Genomic DNA, 15828 nt, shown 5'->3' on the forward strand with positions numbered 1-15828 from the left:
TACAAAGATCAGATCAGCCTGTCTGACCACATCCAAGCACATCGAAAATTATGCAGTTAATGGTCTCTTTCGGAGACTGAAACTATTTTTTATTGTACTACTTGTATTCTAATGAAGCGTCTAGTCAGGTAGCAAGTACGCACACCAAATGCACACACCTATAAAACGTTTAAGCACTGTAAACTGAAATGCTCAACTAATGGGACAGATGATGTATATACAAAATTGAAAGAGTTCTTCCAGCCCTCTCCCAAAGCAGAATTACGAGAACTTGCTCAGAAGGGAAAACAACAAATATCTTTTCTACCTGAAGGGTATCTGCAACTCAGGCTTATACCGAACAAGTCTTCCTGTTCACAGCAAGGGTCTGTCTGTGGCAGACCTGGAGAGAATACTGATGAAGAACAGCATCCAACACTTTGACTATCATTTTTTCCCCATTCTACTAGCATCTGTCCAAAATGGTTGGGCTGCTAGCAGAAATGGCAGAGTAACTTACTATTGCTCCCAGGAAAAAGGATTGCATAGAGATACCATGATTACGTGTGCAACATCTAAGTTACATCATAAATAATACTGGTTACAAGTTTTCTGAGGTTACATTTCAGATCGTACAGTTCCAGAGTTTACACAAAATTGTACCTAAAGCAAAAATTAGTTCACTAAGATAGGCCATTCTTCCAGAGGGTCTGAGCTGTAATAAGTATTTCTGTATTCATAAGTTCCTAGCAAACACATCCACACACGTGCACATACATATGTGTATTAAAAGTATTCCAACTCGGCAGTGAGTGTATCAAGTCTAAAATGGCAAGATGCTCTATTTAAATGATTTTGCAGTGGAATATGACTCATAACTTTGTAAAGCCTTAGAAATCTAAAACTGATACATTTCCTGACTGAATACAAGACTTGAATTCCTATTCACGAATAAAATTATAGAGAAACAAATACCTCTATGGAGTATATCAACAATTTCTTCTTCATATTAGAATAAGAAGCTTTTTAAAATTATATGTTTTGCAAGTGAATCTAAGATTTTACAATGGGATTGAGAAGTGGTATTCCACTAGATATATTATAAATAGATGTGAAAACACTGGTGAAACAGTAAAATGGATGACAGCAAGTGAAATGAAGAAATCAAATTAGTGAATGGGCAACGTATGGTAGGTCCCCTGATTTGACAGCTCTCAGGCATACTGAGTGATACTTATGTACATTAGCAGTTGCTGAAATGAAACATTATTCAACTTGAATCTTCTGAAATTCTGTACTTTTGGAATAAAAGCCAGAACTGGCCCTTTGTAAGACAACTGAATGTGTATTTTGATGAAACATACCTTCATCTATGATCTACCTCTTATCAGTCTATCAGTGACAGCAGAGACGTGGCAAGGTTCATGCCTGCACGTTCTCCACCATCAGGACAGAATTTGGCATAAACATTCTGACCTGACGTATAACACAAGAAAGTCTGTATTTCAGTCTTGTTAATTTTGACAAAACATCACTTACCATTCTCAGACATGAACTTTTTCTTTGGAATTGACTACCTAGGCTTCTGAAATTGGAAACCAGACAAAATCTGCAAAAATGGTGAATTTATGGCCTATTGTATACTATAATAAAGAGATTAAACTTAATTCAGGTTAACGGAAGAGGTCTTGGTGCCACCTGGGACATGAGCTATTGTTCTAAAACCAAAAGTAAATGCTCTCTGGCTCCATATATTATTTAATGACACATGACGCAGTTTGATTTAATGCTGTATTAGAGGAAGCATGGGACCACTGCAGTGCAGCTACCTGTAACGTACAATTTTCATAGTTCTGAGATAATGTCCAAAGCAGAGTAGAAAACAGCTCAGACTATGACAAATACTCCTCAAAGTCTTTTGTTCCCAGTTGATGTGATGGGTAGCAAAGATTCGACAGCCAACTTGGCTCCTGCTTATTATGCTGCAAAACTGACTGCTGTGACTTTTACCTAGAATTATTGTACTTACACAAAACAGCAACAAACATTTTATAAATACAAACAAAAAGTAAAAAAAAAACAACCTCCTTCTGCAATGTGTTTATAAGATACTTTTCAAATTGGAATCAAGAAAATGCAACCAGCAAAAAAAAGAGAAAGAATAAGAAATGCCCTTTCTACCTCTTATAGCTAAATAAACTGGTCACAACACACAAGTCACACAAAAAGGGAGAGCATGCAGCTTTTCCATGTGCTCAAAAACAGTGCCTCCTGAGCCTTAGTGCCTTTTGGGAATTGTGGTACAGCTCACCATGTGTCTCAACTGCATCTATGCTGATTCTTTAAACTTTGCATAGGTCTCAAAAAAAACCCCAACAAAACCAAAACCAAACCTACGTTAAGACTAATTTTACAGTAATGGAACCATTGCTCAAACTACATAGCAATGCATTGTACCTCTGTGAGATGCACATTCTGCTACTGAACTTGTATAAATTTTTCAGAATGTGGCTGCATACACATATGAATAAATCTACTTCTTTCCATTGATATTTTTAGCTGCAATTGTGTTTTCAAAGAGGTTGGTTAAGGAAAAACAGTTAAATAATGGATCTGTAAAGTTCCTAGGTATGCATGATGTCTATTATACTGCACTATGATTTTTTTTTCAGTGAAACACATAGTTCAGTTTAATAGAGGAAACTGAAATTTGACTAATTTGCACAGGTCTCTATATGCTTTTGGAAATTCTTCCATCTTTATTTTTAGCAGTGCAGTCAGTCATTATAGGTTGTTAAAGGCTGATTAGGTTTGCAGAGTAGTTAAAATGCTAACCATACGAAACAGGGGGAGAGACTACTTCTTTAGGGCTGTGCATGAAGGAGCCTTTTTAATTAACATTTTTATTGAGGTTTTATTAAAGGGCCACATTTTGCTGTTCAAAGACTAAAAATATTTTGATAAATGCATGACTTGAAGGGATGTTATAGGGGAAAACCAGAACAAATCTCAATGGAACAGCATCTTATGTCAGATTTGAATCTAAGGCTATGATTGCACACATTAAAACATGATACAGAAAGCAACTTTACTTCATGTTAGATTTCTATCTGCTTATGCATGCAAACAAACATCTGCATGTGTACACACATATATTTGTAAAGAGAACTTCTTCAGATTTATTTTTTTTTTAGAATGAAATCAAATATTAACATTCTGTGAGGTTAATGGAAGCAAATCTGAGTACATTTCATTTAATTCTTACCCTTGTCCCTTAACTCTTCAGCATTAATGCTGCTTTCTTTTTCTATCACCATGTTTTGGTCTTCTGAAAGAACGATGGTACATATTGTCAGCCCCACAATTCAATGCAATTCTTAAAAAAGTATTCTGGGATATCTCTGTTTTATTTATACTGTTTCTTAAGAAACACAAGGTCTGGAAACCTACCTTAAGATGGGACTGAAAATTGGTAGCTCAGTAACCAAGAGCTGGAGTTAAAAACAAAACACCAGGATTAAATCTAGTCAGTCCACAATTTATAAGTAATGCTAAATCCACAGCTATCAAAAACTTAGCCCACTAACTGAGTCAAGTGAGAAGCTGAGGGTATGGGAAAATTCTCCAGGGTGTTAAATTTAAAGTCAAGCAACAGGCATACTGTCTTTCCCATCTTTTATAAACATGGGGCAAGCCCTTCCTCTTGAAGAATGTTCATAATCGAAGGATGAATACTGTCTCTGGCTTTACAGTTTTCTACGGGGCACAGGGATGAGTGAAAAGCTTCTCATCTCCTCACTTCTTATTTCCACAAAGAGATTCCAATGCTAAAGAAAGGCTGTTGAAGATCCCTGAAAGATTCATGGCTCACTAAATATCTCTTTATTGAATGTAGAAAACCTGCACCTTGAATAAATATGTGAAAATCCTTGTAACCTCTACAGACAGTTCATTTCTTGTAGTGCTCCATTCTTTTCCATTTTGTTGTAGTAAGGCAAACGAGTTTTCTCTGTAAATGCCTGTCTCCAGTTAAAAAAGTTTAAGGGTAGTCATTGAATTATTGTTTCATGTTTACTAAGCTAATGGCCCTTTTTTATTATTATTATTTCTTTTTTTTTTTTTAAAGTCCAGAAATGTTGGAACAAAAAGTCTTTAATATTTTTCAATGTGCACTATTCCAATCTTGATGATTTGATCAATGTACACTCACATTCAAAAACATGGAGCTAGTGGGAAATCAATAGTGGCAAAGCAATTACTTTTTCAAAGTTTAGGTGAATCACTGCTTTTTGTAAACTGGCAAAAATAAGAAAACAAATGGTCAGGCAAACTCAAAAGGAACATATTATTTTGTGTATCTCCAAACCACAAATTCTTTTAAGAATAAGAAGCAACAACAATCACAAATAAACAGTATTTTTAAACAGTTTTAAATTACCAGTTTTCTTTAATAAACTGTTTAATCCATTACACACTAGACTGTAATATTCAGTAATGTACAAGAACAGAAGAAGGTAAGAAGGCTTATGAACTTCTGTAATTTTTAACCTTGAAGGAAAAGAAAACCCTTTCAGGACTTTCAATGCTAAACGGAATGTTGATTTTACATGGAAGAGAAAAGAGGTATATTTTTTGCTTTGAAGCACTATCTGGTATCTTCATAGGATGAAAAGTGCTTGAAATTGTATTAGATTGGTAGCATCCTAACTGCAGGTGGTAAAAATTTAAAGCTATGAACAGATAACTTGACTAAAGAACAGGGATATTATTTTTTGTTGTTGTTGGGAATTACAAATGTTCTATGAGAAAAAGATTCAAGTACCTCCTACCTAACTAAGATAAAAAGGAATGCCTAATAAAACACATATCAAGCTTGAGAAAACATTATACCTACCAATTTGCCTTTTAATATCTTTGGAAGGGGAGATTTTCAGATTATGGCTGTATTCCAGGTTTTTTTTTATTTCTTTCAATATATCACTGGCTATTGACATAATATACAAATTGGGCTGGTGGGCAAAACCAGAAGATCTTATCTGCAGTGCCCAGATAAAATAAAAAAATATATTATTCACATAAATATTTATATAAATACCGTTTGTGGGTTTTCAGTTCAGTTTTCAAATCCTGAATGAGAGATGGGAATACATCCTTTTTAAGAATTGAGCTGAAATTTAGGACTGAGAAAATACACATGAAGTTCAGAGAAAACCCACTGGAAGGGCAACTGGCAACTTGGATAGGCCAAGAATCTGTGTCTTTAATATAAAGTTATGAACAATTAGATGTAACAGCTCCTATATCTTTATCGAAATTTGAGGGTTTATTATTTTCTTTCATTTACTGCCATTATTTCAGAGCAGGCTTGGCTAATGAAGCCTGCTTTGGCTTTTCAAGGGAAAGATAAACTCATGGGTGAGATATTCTCCCCTCTAAACTTTAGCAGACATAGAAGATCACAGTAGACTGACTCATCTGTTTTGAGTGCTTCGGTATGAAGAACCAGCCAGGATTTCATTGCTGCCTCTTTTTGTGCATGGAAGGCATGACAAATGATCTGGGGTAGTCAAGATACCATTGCGATTCTCGAGGATTAGACTGGGGGATGTCACCCTCTCGTTGTCCACCGAGCATTTTTCCTTAAATCGCAGGAGGTTTAGTTCAAATTTCCATCCGCATGTCTTGTTTCAGTTTATTTAAGAGGAACAAATATTGGTTACATTTGCTATCCAACCCTTTAAATTTGAGTTAGACAATTTTTTTTTGTCTAGGGAACACAATCAACCAGTCAGCTTGTTTCAGGTCTGCTGCTGTCCAAGCATCTTTTTTATTGTAGTAAGCACAGTTTTAGTCAAGGGTCCTATCACTTGGCAGTACTCTTGCTTGCAGAATTCATAACCTTTTTCCCCAGCAGGTACTAATATATGTGCAACCTTCATATGAGACTGCTCACATCTTAATCCTATCCCTTGATACTATGTTAACTTTCTGGTGTAGAAAATATGTTTTCTTTCTGTTTTCAGGCACAGAGAGCATACCATAACTTTGCTTCATAAAATATGCGGATATCTATTTCAAATCGCAAATTACTTTGAATCTATCAAGATATGGCCTATGCACTTTATATACTACTTTTCATTTGGTAATTCAATTTGACAGATGTGACGAGGCTGAGACAAGTCATACAACCATCTGTGGTAACATTTAGAGCTTCCCAAACTTCAGCACATACACCACTCATTCCACCTGAAGAACTTCAAAAAAGCATCTATTTTCCACTTAAAATAGGAAGGGGGGGGGGGGGAAAAATCCCTTCCCAGACATGGGTAACTACCCAGCCATGAATTACTGCTATATGAATCAAGGCCAAGGAGCAAAGGATTACAGTAATAAGCTAATTTAGCTCAGTGAGGAACTGGATATCATCCTTTTCTTTTGTGGTGTATGAAGTAAAAGGCAGAAGATGAGGCAGCAGTGTTGAAATGAAAGAGTGCATGCATGTCTCTCCTATTTCTCTGTGAGATGTATCTGTGCATTGCGAAGCCCAGTGCAGTAAGTCTTTGAATCGATGGAACAGTATACATACAATAAATCTGGTGGTTCAGGAAGTGCAGGAATAATGGTGCATGTGCTTGGAGACTGCACGGCATGTCTGTTTGACAAGCCCAGGAGAAGTGGGGTGCTGGTGTGCAGCTTTTTGCAGAAAGTTAGGAAGGGCACCCCCATAACAAAGGCTGCATGGCGGTGTCACCAGGCAGCCAGAAATCTTGGAATAGCAAAAGAACAAAAATATTCATGTTCCGTGTAGAAAATATTATTTGGTGAAGGAAAACACTGCCAGGAAAATCAAATCACATTGGCAACCTACATATTTAGTGCAGAAAATCAGGTATTGCTGCTGCCACAAGTCACCGAGATGGTGGTCACTGCCAGTAATGCTGGGGGTGGTGGCAGTAATTAAAGGAATAACACTGGGAGCCCTGACATTAGGAAAAAAACTATTTACACAAGTAGTAACATAGTCTGCTGTAGTCACAGAAAACTAAAGGTAACAACAGTCTTGTAATAACTTTTGCAAGGGACAACAAAAAGCCAACATGTCATAGAGGAGATGAAACTCAGAGCTACTGATGCAACTGCTATACTAGCTGTCATGACAATAGTGTCTGGGTCTGATGCCTCAGCAAGCAGGTTTGAGAACACCAGTGCCAATTACACAGTTTTTGCTCAAACTTCATAGAGACTTTCAGCTTTATAACAATAGAGAATCCTGTCCTTTTCACATGAAGACAAGTAATAAGAACATATTGATTTGATTTTTAACTCCATCTTCCAAACACAGTTTGTAAACTAAATAAGGAGTTCATGACTTGACCCATCATCATGACCTCAATAGTTTAAACAGCAATTTAATTTTCTCTGTATATGCTTCAGGGATAACAATATGAGAATTACTGTGATGTGCCCATTCACTAAAAAAAAAATAAAAAATATCATATTGACAACTATAGATGGGGTGAAAGAGAAGGTCATTGAAACATGAATGGAATTTAACCACAGCCACAGGTTTTTAACAAGATCTGTACCATCACTGGATTTCTGCAAATTAACTTCTAACTTTCTCAAACATTGTCCATGAATTTTTCTTTAGGTTTGAGAAAAAAATGTCACACTTCTTTTACAACACAATAATATGTATTGGAGTACTGAAGGGAGCCAGAAGAGTGATGAAAAGAAAGCAGTTCCATTCCTGCACTCCAGCAACTTATAGATAATGTCTTACTTTCACAGTTACCTGTGCATTTCTTGATGTTGCTGTTTCTTTTTCCATGTGATCCTAACTTGCATCCAAAGTTCTCCTCCCAAAATTCTGCAAACCATACATTTCTTCGATTGTTAGCAAGTGTTCGGCTCCGAAAATATCTATCAAATCCTATATTTAAAGGGAAGTGAAAGAAGCATTAAAATATGATACAGGATAAAATTAGTCATTTAAAGACAACAACAGATTTTGTATAAATATCAGAACAAGAAAAACTTTAAGTACAAACTACTATAATAAGATATTTTATGAGCATAGTAGTATTTAAGCATTAAAAAGGCACTATATTTGTTAACCTGTATTTGCTGTAGAACAAGATCTTTAAATACCTACTGCAGTAAAAAAATCTCTAAAGCTCCAGCAGAATTCTATAATATATATAAAAACAAAACAAAACAACAACAACAAAAAAAAAAAAAAAAACCAACAAAGAAACCCACCATATAGTTAGGGAAACAGCTAAATTTTCAATACACAGATGAACCAAATAGAGAATTAGATACCTACAAGACATTAGACAAACTGTAATCACTACTCAAAAACTGTGACCCAAACAAATTTCATTTCACGGCCATCTAAAATGACTGGGTACCACTGTGTTGAACCAGAACGCTTTCAGGACACTAAAATTCTGCTTCTATTTATATATTTAATGAGCCCAGCTGAGAAACTAAAGATTCCTGCTTAAATCTGATCAGATTCTGCACCAGCCTTACCCCTACAACCCAGCAAACATAAAGAAATCATGACTAACACACACCATCTGGATTAAGCACTTTACAAATATTTCCATATGGCTAAATGCTCCAAGTAGCATCAATAATGCTGAGTTTTTCTAATCGTTTACCACTTTAGAGTGCTTACCCAGACAGTAAGAGATGTTACTATGTCCAGTACCCTTTCAGGAATAAAGTGATTCAAACCAACAACTGGCACTTCATCCAACAAGTCAGAAACTTTGTTAATATAGGTGGCTTCTTAAAGTAACTTTATGAGAGGAAAGTAGCGCCTAGATTGATCTCCTCCCACAAGAATGAGCTGACTCATTATCATCCATCCAATGCTCTTCTTTTTTGTCCCAAAGAACCACCAGACTAAGGGTAAGAAGCTCTCCCCTACAGATGTTCTCATTATTAGATAATTACATGATTGCCTAATTGCAGATTCAGCATCTTCTCATCTCAACAGAAATATTGAAAGAATATTGGATCAGCCCAACTCAAGTTACTTAGTTGGAAAGTTTCCCCTGATTTCCCTGTAATCAAGCACTACATGATTTATTAATTTATTATTTTTTTTAAGAGAACTCGGGTGCTAGGTCATTGTCAGAAAATGAGAATTCTGTGCCATGTACATTCCTACCATCTATTGATGTTCTTTTGGGCAGGATGGTTACTGCTCCTTCTGCAATCTCCTCCTGTTGCTGAACTGGTGAGATTTTTGACCCCCAGCTATCTGAGCCAATCCAGAGGAAGTGTCCAGACTGATTAGCTTTTTTGGCTGCTTCCAGTATTCGCCTGCAACCAAACAACAAATGACTAATTAAACAAACTACATTTACAAACGATTTGAGAAACCCAAGCATTAATTCTGGCTATGCATAAGTAAGCTCACACTAACCAGTCAATAGTTTTCACAGTCTAAAGCATATTCAACAACAGCTGTAGTGAATTCAAGTTACAGTACTGTACAAGTTAATTTGTTTCATCTTTAGCCATATTTTTCTAGCATCTTTGGTTTCTTTGTTTTCAGTGACTAAATAATAATCTATTGGAGCTGCACTCTTAGGAACTAGGAATCAGTTAGATCTCCACAGAATAAAGTACCAGGACGGTATATAACTGGAACTCAATTTCTTATCATGAGATTTCCAAGAATTTTTACAGGGGATTGAATCTAAAACTCCTACATTGCTCTATTCTGCACCAGGCAGCTGAGCATCTCTGTGATGTGAAACATCTTCAGCACACAAAATTAGGAAACGGGCACCTAATATCATCTTCATTCGCAAACATGATCACTGCTCGAGCATTTGGAGTTTCCAACAAGCGTTTGATGATCTTTTCAAATTCTCCTGGTCTTGGTTCCCGAGGGATTTTGAGTGACTGAGCAATGCAAACACCTCCTGAGAAAAAATTAAAAGGAAAAAAAAGAATTTTTGCACATTAAATATTCACACTTCAGATGATCCATAATTAACCAGGCAGGCTAAGAAAGCAAGGTGCTAATCTGAGATACAGCATCACAGCCAAAAGTTACATTATCTATGAATTTTGAAATATGCACTGTACAAGTTTCCACACACAATACTGCATTAAGGAGTACAACTCATTTACCTGTTAATTTAAGGTTTTATATAAAGTTTTAAACACCATCCTGAGCCAGGTCACCAAGCACCACACACTAACAGCTAGACTGAGTTCTACAGACCTACCCCAGTTTATGGCAGCTGAGAATCCAGTCTTGCCACAGGATTGCATTTAACTGTGGGAGCTGCAATTTGATATGGGTTTGTAATGCAGCTTTTTGGTACCAGGTACTATCATACACCTCTGCTTTTTCAACAGTGAGTAGAAGGTTAACAATAAATGCTGTGGTTACAGAATCAAGTAGAGAACTTGAAATGCTCTTTTATGAACGAATACATACAGATCCCTTCTAATTGTTATTATGACAGTCTTAATTAAGTTGTCTTAATTATTTAAAAGGTTTTGGGTTGTCATTGAATATTCTAAATTACTAATCAGCAAACGAACACAAACTCAGAGATGATATTTATATATCTTCCTGACAGAAGGAGGAAAGTGCTAATTCAAATCTTTATGTTTTACCTGTCCTGCAAAAAGGGACAAATTTTGACAGAAACTCAGTGATTTCTAATGGCTTTCATGCATCAGTTCAGGGGAATCTCTGCTTCTCAGTTATGGCATTGGTATCTACGTTTGAGCACACAAGGAGAGAAATTCCTTGAGCTTGTTTCATGGAGCACTGAGTCCAGATTGTTACCAGCTTCTTATAACATATGTGATCTTTCCGTGCTTATTTATGGATTTACTTTTTTTTTTTCTTTAAGAACTATTGCCTGATTTGTACTGCTACATCTAATTCCCACCAATATTTTCTCTTGATTGTTGTTATTCCCAATATAAGAGACTCGTGGTGAATCTAAAAATTAATGAAACCAGAATATTAAGGCAATGAGAAAATATTTATTTCTAACAAAAAGACGCATGCCACTAAATAAAGACAAAGAAAATGATGATTTTTGCACCTCAGCATCTAAATACTTCTACACTGAAGACTGCTTTCAGTGTGAGTAAGAATAAGAATGTGTTTTAAAAGAGCTGTTCTATTTTTAATGAATGCTGGTATTTATTTTCTGATGTGTAAGATCATTCAGGGCATATACATGTCTACATATCACAATTAATTGGAGAACCAATCACAGTGAGATGACTATGTTGTATTTGGGGAGGCCTTCCAACTTCCTCAACAGTCTCCCCCTCCCTATCAAAAAGTCAGCCTACTGCTTTCCCAAACTACTTCACAAACTAGGTTAATACACACTGTCAGTGGTACAATTTGCACAAAAAGAAGGGTCCAGCCAGTTGTAGCTTGGGATATAAAGCTACCTGACAATGTTACAGAGGTCTCTTGCATTAGCTTACTCAAGGTAAATTTATCTAATCTTTAAGCAAAGCAGACAAACAAAATAAACATACTTATGAAGCCTTTTTTATTTCTTTTACTCAAAGAATGAGTGAGAACGGTTCAAAGTTGCCCCAAGCTTGGCAGTGTTTAAGAGGCATTTGGACCATACCCTTAATAACAACATGCTTTAACTTTTGGTCAGCCCTGTATTGGTCAGGCAGTTGGACTAAATGATCATTGTACGTCCCTTCCAACTGAAATATTCTAGTCTAGTCCATGTAAGGTTTAGAAAATGCTGGGGATCCATTATCGGGTTTTGTTCTGCCTTTGCAGAATCTCATCGACATCTATAGTTGTCTGCACAGTCAGATCCTAAGTTTGAATCAAGTTTAGACATGGCATAAATGAAGCATGGAATTATCAGCTGCCAATATAAAAGTAACAACTTTCAAATGAAATCAGCCAGTTTTAGTCACAGGCAAACGTATCACCTTTTTTAGCTATGCAGCAATTTCTTAGGATGTTATATTATTATTTTATTAGATTGAGAGATCCACACTACAGTATAGTTTTATCCTGAATTCTTCTCTGCTTTACATGAAAGAAATAATATTTGCAAATCATAAATTTGTCATTTCTAACAAAAATTATTTGTACATATTTTTAACCCTATACAAATAGTATAAAGAGATAGCATAAATAATTTACTCCTATCTGCTTTAAAATGGAATATAATGCCTTTTTCTGGCAACGCATTTCTTCATATTTTTATGAATAGCCTGGCTCCCCATGACAGAAAGCTAATTTGCCAATAACAACAGATGATACCCTATTCACTGGGTATCTTTGACAATCCAGCAAGGAAAGTATGGACACTGTACCATAAAAAGCTTTAGCTAGTTTTCTAAACTGATATTACACTATCTTGATAGACGCTCGACCTGATAGACGCTGAAAGGTAAAAGAAGTACTTAGCAGACACCTGTAAATTTAACAATCAGCAATTCACTGCTAAAAAATAAAATTGGAAAACAATGCCAAGCTCTCAACAGTCCCCAGAGTCATTCAGGCACAAAAAGTAAAACAGGTCCTAAAGATTGTGTAAAGGAATAATTTGTTACCTCACAAATTTTGAGAATGCATTTTTCAACCATCTCTATTCATGCAAGGGCCCTCAGGAAAAAAAAAAAAAAAAGCAACAACAACAAAAAAATATCCAGAAACCATTCTTCTCACATAAAACCAAAACGCAAATATTACAAAATGCATATATATAAAATACATGATATACAGCCATCTGCAATCTGTATGGAACGGATAGCAAGCAATGAAAAACTGCGGTATCTAAAAAAGCTATTTTCAGTCAAAATGGTGTAAAAGCAACACCATTCCATCATTACAGCAGCAAGTTCAATCATGACCATACTGCACATCTTAGCATCTCTAGATTGAAGAATGTATTAAGTCCTACTAGGAACACAATAAAATACATTCAGCCTTGTTGCTACATTTCTAATGAGTTGTGTAAACTATCTCCAACTCACAAAACACTTTGTGTACATCCTTATCTATGTATTGCATATACAGCTGTTGCTCAAACAAACAACAGAGTATCAATTTTCAGCTAATGATGAAATGCTAGGTCCACAAAGGTACTTACAACACTACGTCTAACCTCTCAGTGCCCTCCTGCCTTTGAAATCTACAGCTTGGACTAAGAGCCCAAACACAGAGAGAGATGAGTGTCTAGGAAAAGGATTCATAGGAGCCAGCAAACTGAGTAAGGAATAACTATTACTCAAAAACAGCTAGCGGAGGTACCAAAAAGGCAGGGTTTAAGGCCTGTAGTTGCAATAATCTTATGAAGGGTGAACAAAAGAGATTTCCCAAAATCAAGAAGAAAGAGAGTTTGAGAACAGATGTCTCATATGTGATACCAATGGATTTACCGTTTGCTGCAGAGATGCCAAAGGGCAGATGGTTCAGACACCTAATGCCCCTGAAGGATTTATCACTATGAATCATAAGAACAAATAACGTCTACATGTTTCACTCTGCCAGCATTTCTGACTGATTTAGCATGATGACTGCTTGTCCCTGTTGCTGGTTTCTAAAATGTTTGTTATCCTCCATTGTCTGGGGATGTACCTAAAAAAATACATTGGTCTAAATTTCCCTTGGCTGAAATGATGATTAATCTAACATTTGTATAAGGAAATGAGAGCTAACTATCTTCTTTATTAAAAAGGAAATGTTGTGTTCAAAAACAGTCAATTACAAGGACTTATGAACAGGCTTCACGGAGGACTGCACCAAGAGATGTTATTAGGACCAGGAAGGGAGTCAGACAGCCTCATTTCAGGTACCTCAGCTAGGAACAGATACCGGTAATTGTACCTATCCCAATTGTACCCATTCCCTAATGCGTGTATGGCACAGGAGGTGAAATTAAGGGTTTGCATCTGTCATACATTTTAAAGACATTAAGGTGACACTGATGAAATGTAGTTCTTCAGCTACTCGGGGGCAGAGGGAGGGCGGGGGTGGGGGCGGGGAAAGTCTCAGCACCAAACTGTGCTCAGCCTCTTTTGCGTGTTCTCAGATCTGTAAAACTAAGGTGGTATTCAGTCATCCTACCTTGATCTGAGGAATAAAACAGTTAATACCAACCGCACTGTGTCAGTGATGATAAATACCCATTTATCTTCTGTCTAACAGCTGGGTACCAAATGTGATACAGGGCTCTGTATAACACAGCTTGTGGGAAATAGGTTATCACCAAACAAAAAACTGGTAGATTTTGAAGATACTGTCAGTACACTGGATCTATGACCTTTTCCCTTTCTTTTTGTGCTCTTACAACAATGATTTTATCAATGAGAAAATAACCCCAAAGTTAAATGTATGACCTATATTATTTTGGCAGTTAAATTTATGATGATTTTATAATATACATTCATTTTAGTTCTCATGGGTTCTGAAGTCACAAGATGGCATGCTAATTGTAAATTTATCAAATACTTTAAATATATGGAGGTGGGTGTCAGAAAAAGTGATGTTGAATGCGTATTTGAAAAATAGCAAGCAGACTTGGTAGAAAACTTGAGCTAACAAATTAATTTCCTGAAGCAAAGACTGAAAGCTGAAGCTATAAATAATACAGGGGCCATGTCTTCTCCTACCCCAGCTAGGATCCAGCACTACATTCTAGACCAACTAAGTACCAAGTAACTAGGATGCACAAGAAAGGACACTTGTCTTTGTGTCAGAAAAGCTGAAGATAGTTTTCAGTTCAAGTCTGTTCAGTGTTGGGACCATGATCATACTACTCTGAACCAGTTTACCCTCTAAGATGTTTTATCTCCCCATGTACATAACTAGCCTTACCATTGTAAAAGGGGAAAGGATCAAGCTATGCTCTTGCTTTGGTAAGCTATTTCTTACAATAAGGAGACATACCTCACCTGACTTAGTATACATCATTGCAAGAAAATTATTTCATGGCAGCTTCATCACAAATCACATTTTTCCTGAAAAAAGCTCATGACAAATAGCCACAGCACATCTGGGACCCCGTCCTATCTGGCAGGACTTTTACAGCTGCCTTCAAGTATATATATATATATATATATATATATAAAATATATATATATTTATGATGATGATGAAGAATTATATGTGACTGGTCACTAGGCCAAGAAAATTTTAATGCAGGCCTGTGGAAAGTTTCCAGAAAACATTACAGAAATATGTAAAGGCAGATAAGTTCTTATTCCAAGTAGAGGAACAGATGTCAGAGACTCAGAAGAAGCCTCAGTAAGAAACTCTTCTGTGAGGCACACAGGGTGCTGGTGTGGGCAGACACAGCCAATGTCTGACAGGGGACTGCACACTTCTGACAGTATCACACGATGCAAGAGAATATGAGGGAAAACAGACAACTGCATTTCTCCTCCTCTTCTAGTCCTTCCCCTGGTTAAATTGAAAGTCTAGAAAATCGAGACCTTGTTATATTGAAAGTTTGTTCCAATTGTCAAGAACCTAGTTCAGCATGAAGGCTGTTGGAGATATCAAAACCAATAAGATGCTCCACACTTAAGTTCTGTTGACAAAAATCAGGATAGCCCTGTGATTTAGTGCATCCATCAAGACATTATTCTTGAGCAGACAGTTCATTATTTGATAAATTTGAACTCCAAGAAATCTGAATGTTAAAGAAAAATTAGGGAAGTGACTGTTCTTCATGGGACTTTCAGTGATGCTGGTAATCGGGAATTTTTAGGAATTGTTAAACAACCAGCTTGCTGCCATCCTCTTGTGTATCCTTAGATGTGCTTAACAATAATTTTATAGAGCATGAGTTAACAGGGAGTGAC

At 36.4% G+C, this 15828-nt stretch overlaps 1 protein-coding gene across 3 annotated transcripts in view; it reads right to left on the reverse strand.

The window, feature by feature from the left end:
* Positions 1 to 15828, reverse strand: part of GRM8 (glutamate metabotropic receptor 8) — a 359395-nt gene that overhangs the window by 189843 nt on the left and 153724 nt on the right. For all 3 annotated transcript variants that reach the window (XM_040596730.1, XM_040596729.1, XM_040596731.1), the window contains 3 exons: positions 9791 to 9926; positions 9164 to 9318; positions 7775 to 7912 (listed from right to left, as the gene is read on the reverse strand). In XM_040596730.1, coding sequence (XP_040452664.1) covers positions 7775 to 7912; positions 9164 to 9318; positions 9791 to 9926 — 429 coding nt within the window. The remainder of the gene's footprint in view (positions 1 to 7774; positions 7913 to 9163; positions 9319 to 9790; positions 9927 to 15828) is intronic.

This window comes from Falco naumanni, chromosome 5 (assembly GCF_017639655.2).
Source record: "Falco naumanni isolate bFalNau1 chromosome 5, bFalNau1.pat, whole genome shotgun sequence".
Classification (NCBI taxonomy): domain Eukaryota; kingdom Metazoa; phylum Chordata; class Aves; order Falconiformes; family Falconidae; genus Falco; species Falco naumanni.